Here is a 13,224-nt window from a genome sequence, read left to right as displayed (position 1 = left end):
CCAAGTGAGCAGGTAGGGGAGCGGGGGGGACAGGGGGGGACACAAGAACAAAAAATCACAACTTCTAAGCCCATTAATGAATCTCTGGGCCAAACGCTGAGCCCACGGGAGATACACTGTGCATATTCACACTTCTAAATGAGCAAGAAGTAGAATTAAATCCTAGGCTCAAAGTCCAAGAACAAATTGACTCATGTTCACATTACCAAGGTCTAGTCCCCTCTATAGAAATTTTGTCTGGGACAGAGCTAGTGGAGACCTCCAAAAAAGAGCCAGTGTATGACATAACGGTTATTCAGTAGGGATTCTACTTTATGGTTTATCTATTATGGATTATAGCTCCAGTGCTTGAGTTCACTCAGGTTCTGGTTTCATTAATTTAGCAGAATAGAGAATCCCTTTCCAGCCAAAGAGGTACGGGCCACCCAGTCCAATGCAAAAGGATCTATGTCACACAATTATGTTTTCTAAATTTTCTTTCTTCCACTACTGTTTGACAATTTGCTCCTGCATTAGTGATTAAGACTGATTCCTCATCAATCCAGACAGAGCAGGGATTTGCAATTTGCAACTGACTTTCTTCTCTCTACAGGAATAATTGGTTTTGAATTTAGTAAACCCCGACATTTGGAAAAAAGTGTTAATCCAGTGAAAACTACAGACACTTTTCTGTGGATGGGATTTAGTCTAAAAAATATATGTTTTGATGAAACATATATGTTGATAATTTCCATTTGCTTTCTGTATCATCCTAGAGATGATTAAGGCTGCATTAATACCAGTACTGCCTTCTATAGCTATTATCCTAAATTTAGCATTCTTTACTAAATGTCTTTATCATAAGCTTGTTGCTTCATAATCAGAAATGTATTGCTTTCAAATAACCAACTGCACTGATAGAATCCATATAAATGAACCATATTGCAATATTATCTGACCAGTACTCTGTTAATGATGTAACACTAGTAGCCAGAACCGGTCCTTTAAAATGTGCAACCCGTTTTTAAACCTCACTAGCAAAATTTTTTCTTCACTTTCATTTCATTCCTAATTTCATCTATATAACATAATGGACATGCTCAGGTACAATACAAAATGAGGCTAAGAATCCTTACATTTGTTATTCAGATTGGAACTTATGAATACTGTGAATTTGTTCAAAGCATAAATGGGCCTAATTTAATATACATGTCTGCAACTGAGCTAATATGTTTGGGCAGACAGCAATTTTTGAATCTGTAGTAAGAACCACTTCCTTCTCAGCTTAATTTCAATATTGCCTTACTATAAGGCCCAAATCAACAGTCTAATCATTATCCTACATATACCTCCTCATTTATTTAGTTCTAGAGGACTATTGTCTTATACTAAAATTTTAGTTAGTTGAGATCATCTTTCATTAATAGCAGCATAGTCATAGAAAGACCTTTCAAAATGTAAGTGCTTCCTGTTCCCATGGGCACCTTTAGCCAATGCCAGTAACATCTTTCACTCTGCCGTTCAGACCTGCAGTTCTTCTTCCTGAATAACTTCAGCAAGTCTGCAGGGATTAGCACCTGTATTTAGTGCATTCCTCTTGTTCATTCTTATACTGTCATATTTTGCCTGTGCATCATGTTCTTACATTCAAAGGCATGTATATCTAAATTAAAGTACAAGAAAGACAAAGAAAAAAAAAAAGACAGCGAGAGAAAATAGGCTTGGGTGTTTTTCTCCCTATAGCATATATACATCTTAATTTACTATAGGAAGCAAGAAAACAAAAAAACCTTAAACATGAAAGGTATCATTATTACATTTACTGCTATTCATATTATTGTCCTCTGCCACACATAATGTCATAGCGAAGAACACAATTTCTGATAGGGATCTAAGATTATTGCAACAGTGAAAATGCACCCAAAAACGCAGAAAATTGTTTCTAGTTCAGTAGTTTAGAGGTATCCATCGAGCTAACTTTGTGAAGAATGTTTCCAGGAAAGGATCATCTTTTCACTCACACACTTACTTTTCAACTACCATGATCTTCACCACATACCAGAGAATTAGTACTATGCTTATATTTTGAGTAGATCCTGTTTATCAATATTTTCTTACCCAGTTAACTAAAATAGAGAAAAATCCACCGTAAAGACACCTAATAAAATAACCTTTATAACCACAGTAACTAATTTTGAAACATTTGCTTCCCGAACTGTGACAGTGGAAAAAATCTTATACTGTTTTTATGCTTTCATTCTCTCCATTTGTACCCAATCTAAGTTCTGACACTTCTCTCTAAAAGTCCGTATTGCTTGTGGAGTGCCCAGTACACAATGCTGCCAACTTTGTTGTGCTGTGTTTATCCTGGGCGACTTGATACATCTACTTACAATATGACTAATAGTCTCGGGGGTCTAGCCACATATTCTACATCCGGCACTTGAGTCTTTCCTACCATCTGTCTTCCCTTTAAGATATCTCATGTGAATAGGTTGTTACTCTGTGTCCATAACTAAATTATATTTTTCCCTTTTCAATCCTCCTGTGAAAAACCACTTACAGTTTGGCACTTTCTGTTCATAAACCAGATTTTTTCTGAAACACTTTCCACTGTATTTTCTCATCCATTGCTAGCATTTATCTCTCATTGTGATCATCTTAATGACTTCAACAATGAGTGCAACCCTGGAGTATTGTATTCCTCATTTATATTTCAAGCTTGACCCAAGAACCAGTTATTTACTATTATGGTAGCAGCAATAACTGTCAGGATTTTTTTGTTGTTACTTTTTTGTTTCCTGAGCCTTCTATTACTTTATGATGTTTCTATTATAGTTATTATGTACTATAGCAATTTCTAAAGGCATCAGCTGAAATAGGACTCCCATCCAAAAGCAACCATTAGGATGCAATCCCCAAGTCAAAGAGCTAGCAATTTGAAAACACAAAAATAAAATCCAAGTTAGGAAAAAATTGTGTGGGATATATCTGACCTGATTGATACCTTCTAAAAATTAAAAGTCATCCCTTAAAAATTAATTGTCATGTCTTGGCTAGCCATCTCTGATATAATTTATTTTGTATAATTTCAAGGGTTTGATTTAGTTCTCTTGTGCATTTAATTATATGCAGTGCAGGTGTATATAACTGAGGTACGTTTAGGATTCAATTCCTTTGCCCATTCATAGACATGCAGTGCCATTTGTGGTATCTTAAAGTACCTTGCCTGGGCACCAGCTGACCATAGGTCCTACAAGCCTTGAGTCTCTTCTGTCACCACCATGCAGACAGCTCAGATTCCAAGGTAATTCCAATTACTTATGTGCACCACGTGAACCAAGCCACCAGCCTCTCACTCTAGATCCAGAGTTCAATTCAGTTGTTCCCACATGGGTATCTACTCCTATTTCAGATGCTCTAATGTATTGCAGCTAGGCTCTGGCTGCCACTCCAGAAATATATGAGTAGGCCCTAGTCCTTATTTTGTATCTCCCAGCCTCATGCACATATCTCAGACACCCCAGTACACCTCTTAGGGCACTACTGGCTTGTGCTAGGGCAGCTCATTCAAGCCCATCAAGCTAGGTGAGACAAATACCACCTACACTCTAGGATGCATAGTGATCCACAAAATGAGTCACATCCCTTAATTTTTTCACCAGACTGTACTGCTTCTTAATTTCTTCTTAGCTGTTCTGCATTACATTTTCCACTCATCTCCAAAGATTTCATTGTGGCTTCCCAGACCATCTTTACTATTTGAGTTCTCATTTAAAGGAAGAAGAACCATTATATTCCCATTCCTTTGTTTTCCTCAAGTCACAACTTAATGCACCTCGTTTGCTAACCTTCCCACTTGCAAGAGAGCTGCAACTGATACAGGAATGATAAAGTAACACAAACCAAGCATGATGACCCATGCTTAGACATGGTCTGAGACTGAAGCTTGAGGGTTCTGTCTGAACAGTCATGATATCAATAAAAGTCATTAATAGCTAAGAGAACTTGTTCCACTGGCCTAGTTGGAAACTATCTGACGGGGGTCAATCTTGCTACCTAATGGAAAGGGAGAAGGATGGAGAAGGAGTTCTGATGGCACCGATATTTCTATCAAGCAAATGCTAGAGCACTTTGTGCCACTGATATCACTAAAACAATGACACTTAAAGCAGTCATTCACTTAGAGTCAACTCAGCTTTTCTACAATGGGCTGTTTCTGTCCATTCTTTCCTCTGCTATGAATTTTCAGTCTTAGCCTTCAAGTGCTTGATGCAGGAGACTGCTATTTCCTTCAGGGGAATTTCTGCTGACTTTGTTGCTCTCTCACATAACTGAAGAATGTATTTAAGAAGCATACACAGAAACTGATTCAGAAACTTTAGCTGTTAAATGAAACCATTCAGCACAACAATATGTCAATTGACCCAGTAATTAATCTTGGAGAAGTAATACTGATGGATCTCATTTATATTTCTCCACCTATAAGACAGTATCATAAAAGTTTCTGAAACTCTCAGACAATTATGTTGAATATCACCTTCTGTTACAAGTTAACGCATTAAGCTACCGTTGCTAAACATAAGCATAACGAACACAACACTTGCAACACTTTTTAGTCCACATTTTTTCCAGTGTTAATATTCCTCTGTCTGGGAAAAGCTGAGGACAGTAAAAAAAGATTCTTGTGATTTTGATTGGCCATGTCCATACTCCTAATACAGTTTAAACAGATCATTATACATTTTAAACAGATTATACAAATATCTGAGTGATCTTAGGGCAACCGTATCTTACCAACACAAACCATTATTTCTTCACTTCCTGACTTGTTCCCAAATACCAAAAAAAGGTACTTATGCAGCAGCCAGCTCAGAAGTCCTGCCCACTGCCCGGAAATTTCTGTACCATAAGTCACAAAGAATTCCCACAAATCTGAACTGCACAAACACATGGAATAAGATTCAACCACAGAAATTGTCCTACTTCACGTATATAACTATGGAAACTTCTCTAAACACAAAAGGATCTTTCTGCTGAAATCCATAATCATCTAAGAATGCTCATTTTCGATCACACGCGAAGAAAAAAATGTAGCCAAACCCTCTCTGACTGATCCCAATAGTAAAAACAACTACACTGAACTCTCGAACAAAATCCTGCTCTGCTTTGCAACCTGTGTTTTGCAAAAATACAAAGAGAAAGAGGTTGCCCCTTTACTAAGAGCTACTTGTCTTTGGGAGACTTTGATATTTGGGAGACCTACAAAACTTCTCCCGGGTAATGGAAGCTAGACATTATTCTATTGGGAAGGAGGAGCATTTTGCAGCTTGTTGCTGCCTTAACTTTCACCCTAATGAGTTTTGCCACCAACTTAAGAAAGTGTGAAATGTTCACCTTTTGTAGTTAATGGCTGTTCTACCCGAGTAAAGACTAGTACACAAAGCCTTTTCTTCTCCATCAGATAAAACCTGACCCCGCTCTTGCTAAAAAAACTTTACCTCACCTTAGTTTGCAAGCACATCTGAAACAGTGTGTTTTCAATGCAAGTGCGCTGAAGTTATAACCTGGCACAACCGATAAATTTAGTAAAGCAATATAATAATGCATTCCTGTGCAGTTCCAACAGTACACTTCTGCTCAAAATTATATGTATCACCTATTGGGTATTAGTTTAATATTTATCAGGTTGCTCTTAGAGTTCCATTCAGTCTTCTGCAATGGCATGCAAGAAGCTACCATGCATACAGGTATATATTTCTATGGCAACAGTTTAAATTCTAGGCTATTCTTAGTTGAACTGTTTGCAGAAAAAAAAACCCACTTTGGTTTTTAAACTAACTAAGCAAGATATCTGTTCCTTTCCTGTCTGTCCTTTCTGAAACAACAGAAGTCTCTTCACTGTGATGATGAAGAAGAGATAAGAAGTAACTTAATGTGATATATGTTATGCCTGAAGTTAGGAGATTCTTAAGTTAGCAGAAAAAAATGCACGTTTTGATACAACATGGATATTACATACGCTCGCAATGTTAGAAGTATTATCACGACAGTTTGGCTTTATCAAAATGAATAAAACATTTAAATTTTTTGTTATCAGTGTTAATGCTGTACAGCTGAACATATTTAACATACTTGCACTTCACTCTCCTTCAATACATCCTCAATCATCCCTCTTCTTTCTCTTATTTTTCTCTTTGGTTGAGTGTTTTGTTTTGATAAAGATAACCTTAGAAGAGCTAAACGTGCAAATAAGATAAACATCATAATTCAAAGCCTGGTAATTATTATATCATCTCAGAGAGTTACGTGTCTTAAGGGTGAGTGTCTGCAAGATGGAAGAAAGAATCATGTGAATGTTAAAATCAGAAAATGGCATAGAAAGGGAGATCACTTTGCTATTTGCCCCCAGCCCCAACCTAGAAACACGGTGATAAATTGCATATTTTCAACACTTCGATTGAACAGACATTTCTATTTAAGTGTGCCAACAAACTAGCACTTTAAGGAAAGTAAATGAACAAAGTTACAAGTTTATGCAACTTCTCAATGATGACAAATCAAAATGACATAGATTTAGTGTTATATTCTCTGGAACGCATGCAAGTCTGATCTCAGTCAGTGATCTGACATCTTTAATTTACTGTATCTTTTATCTTAACTTCCGTAACAGTGCCTGTAACGTAACTCTGACTTTTTAGCATGGGGGGTATACTTAATGCTCCCAGTTCTTCAGTTTTATCACCACAGTACCATGGAGAAGGCAGCGAGACTTAGGTAGTCATCTAGGGGTGCACGGGCTTATTCTTAAATCTTTTCTTGGAGTATGCCTAAGCTAAAGTCGATGGCCTGCTGAGGACAGAAATACTGGCTCACATGTAAATGCATTTTCTTTTTCTTCTGCATCTGGTAGATTGCACAATGCACAATGGCAAACTAGTGCCTCTACTGCCATCACTTTGTCTTACACAGAATGTCCTGGCAGAACAATCAGTCTAACGAAGAAGCAAGGGGGAATAAAGAAGGGCCCTCCAAATAGGAACGGTTTGTATAGTTAAGCAGGACATCTCGTTTTCAGAGCTACACAACCAAACTTCAAGGTATTTTCTAGGAGACTGCAGACCTTTCCACAGCGATAAAGGATTCTGGAGGAATGATCTATTCTCCACGTTTAATACCTCATGAACACCCGGGACCAGGCTTCTGCCTCATTTTCAAGAGCGTATCTGTTGCGGTGCGTGTGTACGTATGTCTGTTTTCTCCTCGCGTATCCCAAAGGTGGGCATTCTCTATAAAGCAAACCAAATCAGTATTTGAAGTTTAGCAAGTCCCTTACGGTGTTTTACTCTTTAAAAGGATTCTCTGCCTGGAGAAAGCCAGAAGCGACGTGACTGAAATTCTCCCTATCTCCACTGGGACTCGAGCTGTGAGTTCGAAGTGATTCGCCGGGGCTTTCGCCTTTACAGGTTTGCCTGGGTTTAGGGGCGCTTTCCCCTTACTGGAACGGCACCAAAGGCGAGCTGCCCGAAGCCCAGCTGCAGCACTGCGCCGTGGGGCTTTCTCAGCCTTTGACAGCAAAGGCTGCAGCTCCCCAGAGCAGGGATGGGAAAGTCCCTTCGCTAATGAGTTTTCCCATGGGGAGCAGCTGCCGGAGCCCGGCCGCCCGCCGCAGCCCCGCCTCGCCGGCGGTCCGGCAACCTGCCCCCGGGCCTGCAGAGCTGAGCCTGAAACCCTGCTCCGGCTTAATGAGAGCGAGCTAGGCAGGGTCAATTAAATCAAATTCCCGCTAACATCCCTACTATATCTGCAGTGTGTGCAGCAGAGGCAGAGGCGGCGGCAGCAGCGAGAGATTCACAGTGTTAATAAAGGGATTCACTGCCGCATTATTAAAAAAAAAAAAAAAAAAAAAGCAGGCGAGGGAGAGGGGAGGAGGCAGGAAACTTCTGTGTGTTATTTACGTTGGGGAAGGGGTGAGGGAAGGGTGTTTCTGTCTCTGCCTGTGAATGAATGAGAGAGAGGAAGGGAGGGAAAGAGAGAGGGAGGGAGGGAGAGAGAGACACACAGAGCACTGAAAGGAGGCTCTGTCCCCTAAACCCAAATAACCCACTTGCGAGAACTGATGCTGGAAAAATGGTAAGGACCCGGAGTTGAAAACATTTTCACTTTAATACTGAAAAAATATGCCATTATAAAATCCTCGAATAGAATTAGTAAGTTTCACTTGCTTCCTCAGTTCTGGTTTCCTCAAGTTATAGTAAGATTTACAACAGCACAGAATTTTCTACCATTAAACTTTGCAGCCTAAGCACTAGAGTGACATTAATTGGTCATGCTTAACTGCCTTGGATTTTTTTTTTGTATGTTTACACTGTTACCATAATAGAAATCAAGGGTACTAATTTTTACATTCAGATGAAAAGGCAATACTGAATATGTATATTGAAAAAGAAGAGAGAGAAAACAAAACCAAAGACTCCCACCCCCCCGCCCCGAAAAACGAAACACAACCCACCATCAACAAAGCAAATCTGTCCCAGCAAAGTAATTCCCGCCTCAAAAAAAAAAAAAAAAAGAAGAAAAAAAAGAAAAGAAAAAAATCCAATGAGAATATTCATGCAACTATGTCTTAAATAAAACCTTTACAATTTTTTCCACGGTAAAAGTACGATCTCTACTGCCTATTGATCACACAAAAATGGCGAAATGGCACTTTTTATTATTATACTGTATTTCGTATATAGAAGGTTTGATACGAAGGGACTTATCGGGTAAGAGGGATGATGGTGTGAACTAGACGCTGCTTCCAGTCGGGGGCTGGAGCGTCCCTGGGGTGCGTTGTATCCATGCGAGCCATGCAGCACTTTTTTTTTTTTTTTTTTTTTTTTGTCCGTTTGTCTGTTCGTCTCGGAGTCGGAGTCACTTATTTACATTACATTCATGCCTTCGTGCAACTTTCCGCTCCTGCTTTGCCGTCAGGAGGAGGCCGACGCCAGCCTTTTCCTCCGCCCCCCTCCTCTTCCCGGCCTCTCGGCGAGGGCTCGGTCCCCGCGGGAAGAGGGCAAAAAAAGCAAACCGAGCCCCAGCACAAGAGAGCAAAAGCCCGGCCGAGCCGGGAGCCGCGTTCCGCCCCGCCGGAGCCGAAGGCGGCGGGTCCTCGCGTGTCCCTTGCCGCCCCGGCGGCGCCCGGCCGGGGGATGCGCCCACCGCGCCGGGCTGCGGGGGGCCGCGGGGTCGCGCCCGGCCGCCGGGCTGCCCCCCCCCCCGCCGCCCGCCGGGCCTCGCTGCTTGCCACGGGGCGGTCGTGAGGAGGGGGCGCGCGTGGGTGTTTCGTTTCTCGCGAAGGGGGGCCGAGGTGCGGAGCCCTCCCCGGCCGGCGGCGGCCGCCGCGCCGGCCGGAGCGCGAAGGGCCGGTCCCGGGGGGCGGCCGGTCCCGGGGGGCGGCCGCCCCCGCCCCGCCCGCCGCCTCAGTCCGAGAGGGAGTGGGAGCCGCAGTCGTAAACCCTGTGGGCCCCGTCGGCGCTGTAGGGCCCGTTGTGCCAGTAGGACGAGTCGCAGACCGTCTGCAAGGAGTTGATTTCGGATGCGGAGGAGTTGGCGTCCCTCCTCTTGGACCGCTTTCTGTTCCTCAGGATGAACACCAGCATGCCAACCACCGTGAAGGCAGAGGTCACAAAAACCAGCAGGAGCCCTGGCACCAGCACCGAAATAGAGACCCGGCTGGTCTCCAAGTAGGAGTTGGAGTGAGTGCCCGTCTCCGTCAAGCCGGTGCTGTTTTTGTTAGTGGAAGTTAATGTGGGCGAGATTTTTAACTGAGGGCAAATCACGTCGTTGGAGAGAGACTCGAAATCCTCCTTGAAGAAATCTTCAGGGGACTCGCACCTCAGGTCGCTCATAATCACCTTGGGGCGCAGCATCTCTGCCCACTGTTTGAAAGGCACGATAGGGCAAGTACAGTCCCACGGGTTGCCGTGCAGGTCGATCTGGGTGATGGAGGTGAGCTGGTCCAGCACCCCCGCCACCGGGAGGTACATGAAATAATTGTTGTGTATGCTCAGCTTGGAAAGGGAGACCCCGGCGAACACGTCTACTGGGAGAGACCTCAGCAGGTTGTTGTTGAGGATGAGGACTCTCAGCTTGGGCATCGCGTTGAAGGTGCCAGGCATGATCAGCTGGATCCCATTAAACTCCACGTTCAGATACTCCAGGTTCTGCAGCCCGGCGAATTTCTCCCGGGACAGGGTGTCCAAGTAGTTGCTATCCATGTAGAGCCATCGCAGATCAAAGAGGTTCTTGAAGGTGTTGTTCTCGACGGTCGCGATGTTGTTGTTGCCCAGGTCAAGCAAATTAAGTTTCCGGTAATCCAGAAAGTGGGATTTCCTGATGGTGTGTATTTTGTTGTCTCTCAGAAACAGCTCCTGCACGTTGGACGGCTTGGGCTTCAAATCCACCAGGCTGCTCACGTTCCTGTCATTGCAATTGACCTTTAAACCCGAGCCGGGGATCTGATCGCAGCTGCAGATCTGCGGGCAGGACACGGTAGCCGGTAGCTTGCTCTTCGCGCTAACCGTCGACACGGCAGCGGTGGGTCTGGTCTTGATTTGCCAGTTGACGGGAATCTTTGTACCTCCGTTTGGACCAGATCCTGGCGTGGCAGGGTCTTCTTTGCCATGTATTTTAAAGGGGGTTGGAATGGGACCAGGATCGCAGGTTTCTTCTTCGGCAGGGGGAGCAGCTAGGCTAGAATCCACTCTGTTCTTTTTGCACAGCTCTTGCTCTGTGGTCTCATTTAAATCTTTGCCCTGCAACCTAGTGGGAGCCTCACAAATCACTCTGCCGATCAAAGCGTTTTTGGGTATGTTTTCCAGCCATTCCTTCAACGACAGCAGATCGCAAGTGCAGTCCCAGGGGTTATCCTCTAGCAGGATTTCGGCAATGCCTGGGATCTGCTCCAGGACCTCCTCGTAAGGCAAGGTTTTAAGACGGTTTCCCCGGAGGTCGAGGTGGGTGATCGGCACATACTGAAAGACGTTGGGGGGCAAGGTGCTGATGAGATTGTCATTTAGAATCAGCACCTCTAGCTTGTTTAAGTCCCTAAATGCTCCCGGGTCAATATCCCGCAATAGATTAAAATCTGCCTGGAGGTATTCCAGATCGTCCAGCCCCAGGAAAGTCTGCTTCCTGAACGATTTGATCTTGTTGTTGTTTATGTGCAAGCGTTTCACCAGCTGCAGCCCAAGAAAAGCCCCGGGAACAATCTCATGCAAACCGTTGTTTTCCATGTGCAAACTGACTGCATTGTAAAAGTTAGCAAACTCATTAGGGAAAAGCCGAGTCAGGGAATTGCCATGCAGGAATAAATGGTAAAATTGGGAAGTTGGGGCGGTGAAATGTTGCAGGCTGGTAAATCCCTTTTTCTCACAGTCTACGTGCAAATCCCCTTCTATCTCGTTGCAGGCGCAGATCTTCTCTTTGCAAACGTCCCCTGTAACGTTTCCAGCAGCAAAACAAAGAGACGTCTCCAGCAACAGAATCCAAAGCAGCATTTTTAAACCGAGCGATTCATCCCCGAGCTCATCACAAAGTAACAGCAAGCATCCTCCTCACGCGGAAAGCGATTCCAGTTCATTCAATACATGAAATGTCCGAACCACCGCCAAAGGGGGAGAAAAAAAAGAAAAAAAAAAAATGTGGGCAGGGGGAGCAGGGAGGGTCGGCGGAGGGGGGGGACTCTTTCTTTCCTCCTCTCTCCCCCCCCCACGTACAACTGCAACTGCCCAGATTCCAGTCAATAATTATATCCACAAACTATCCAGGCACGTACTGCAAGGCACGCAAAAAAAAAAAAAAAAAAAAAAAAAGTAGACGGGGAAAAAAGCAGCCCCTCCCGGGTCCCCCTCCCGGGTCGCCCTCCCCGGCGCCTCGCGGGCAGCTACGCGGAGCTCCGCCGGCCGCGCTGGCTCCCCGGCAGGGCGACGGCGCTGCCAGCCGCCGGCCGCCGCCGCATGCTCCTGGGGAGGCGCGGGCGGAGCGCGCGGCGCTGGCCGCGGAGGTGGCCGCCGCGCGCGGCTCCGCGCCGGCCCGACCTGGCGGCGCGGGGCCGCGGAGCCGCGCTCCTCCTCGCCCGCCGCCCGCCGGGCGCTGTCCAGCGGCCCCGGTGCTGAAAGCGCGCCCCGGCCAGCCTAGGCGCTGCCCGCCCAGCCGCCGGCGCCGCGCCGCGCCTGCCCCCGCTGCGGTGCGCGGCTGCCCATGCCCGCCGGCGGCCGGAGCCTGCCGCGGGGCCGGGGCCGGGGCCGGGGCCGCCCGCCCGGCCGCGCCTCGCCTCGCCTCTCGCCTCTCGCCTCTCGCCTCTCGCCTCTCGCCTCTCGCCTCTCGCCTCGCCCCGCCGGCCGCGCTGCCTCCCCTCCTCGCTCGCTCGCTCGCTCGCTCGCTCTTCTTTCCTTTTTCTTCCGCTGCTGCCGACTCGCACGCTCGCACACACTCACATGCACGCAGAGGGAGAGTTGCTAAGAGGCTCTGCTCGTTTCAACCTGGTGCACTCTGAAAGATCTGACACCCTCTGCTGAGCTGCAGTGGCAAAAATCCATCTGCTGAGGGAATGCTGGAGAAAAAAAAAAAAATCAATCCACGTACAGGGCAAGCGTTAAAAACGTTGGCATTAAAAGCTGTCCATCTATTTAGAGGCTTTCTCCTAAATGGATTATTTAATTTATTTCTTTCCTTTTAAGATGGGAAGTTTAGCATTCCCCTGCTCCCCACCAGTTCCTTGTTGCCCCCGCTCACACGCACTCACACCTGCACAAGCAGCCGCGGAAGGTGCGTTTGCCTCATTGTATTTCCCAATGGCTCGAACACAATTAGTGTCAGGGTGTCAAGCGAACAGCAATTTGAGGTAATTATTCTGCACGCCATTTTTATCGTTGCTTTAAACGCATTTCTTCCTCCCCTGCAGTCTATAGTGTTGCATGCCGGATTTGGTCTCTTGCTGGCGTTCTCCATGCAATGTCGAACCATGGATTATTGCATTACATACATATATTTTTATAATTTAGGTGACCACAGAGAAGGGGGGGGGCAGGGAGGAGGGGATTGCTGCACCGTTAGCAATTCACGCTACCTGTTCCCACAGAATCCAGTGTCTCCCTTAAGGAGGGGAGGAGAGGGCTGAAACTGACAGTTGTGCATCTTGACATTCTTATCTACATATAAAAATCTAGAGATGGACGCATGTACATGCATAGGTATTTC

The 13,224-nt window shown here is 45.3% G+C and overlaps 1 protein-coding gene across 1 annotated transcript; it reads right to left on the bottom strand.

The window, feature by feature from the left end:
* Positions 1–8,126: 8,126 nt before the first annotated feature.
* On the bottom strand, positions 8,127–12,048 carry SLITRK1 (SLIT and NTRK like family member 1). Its single transcript, XM_069802473.1, has one exon. It carries the CDS (start codon positions 11,520–11,522, stop codon positions 9,444–9,446), a length of 2,079 nt encoding a protein of 692 aa, XP_069658574.1. The 5' UTR covers positions 11,523–12,048; the 3' UTR covers positions 8,127–9,443.
* Positions 12,049–13,224: the final 1,176 nt, after the last annotated feature.

This window comes from Haliaeetus albicilla, chromosome 15, assembly GCF_947461875.1.
Source record: "Haliaeetus albicilla chromosome 15, bHalAlb1.1, whole genome shotgun sequence".
In the NCBI taxonomy this organism is placed as follows: domain Eukaryota; kingdom Metazoa; phylum Chordata; class Aves; order Accipitriformes; family Accipitridae; genus Haliaeetus; species Haliaeetus albicilla.
This window is presented reverse-complemented; position numbering and strand designations above follow the sequence as displayed.

Excerpts from the sequence above, each read along its gene's own strand:
- SLITRK1 (XM_069802473.1), bottom strand. The coding sequence starts at position 11,522 with ATGCTGCTTTGGATTCTGTTGCTGGAGACGTCTCTTTGTTTTGCTGCT.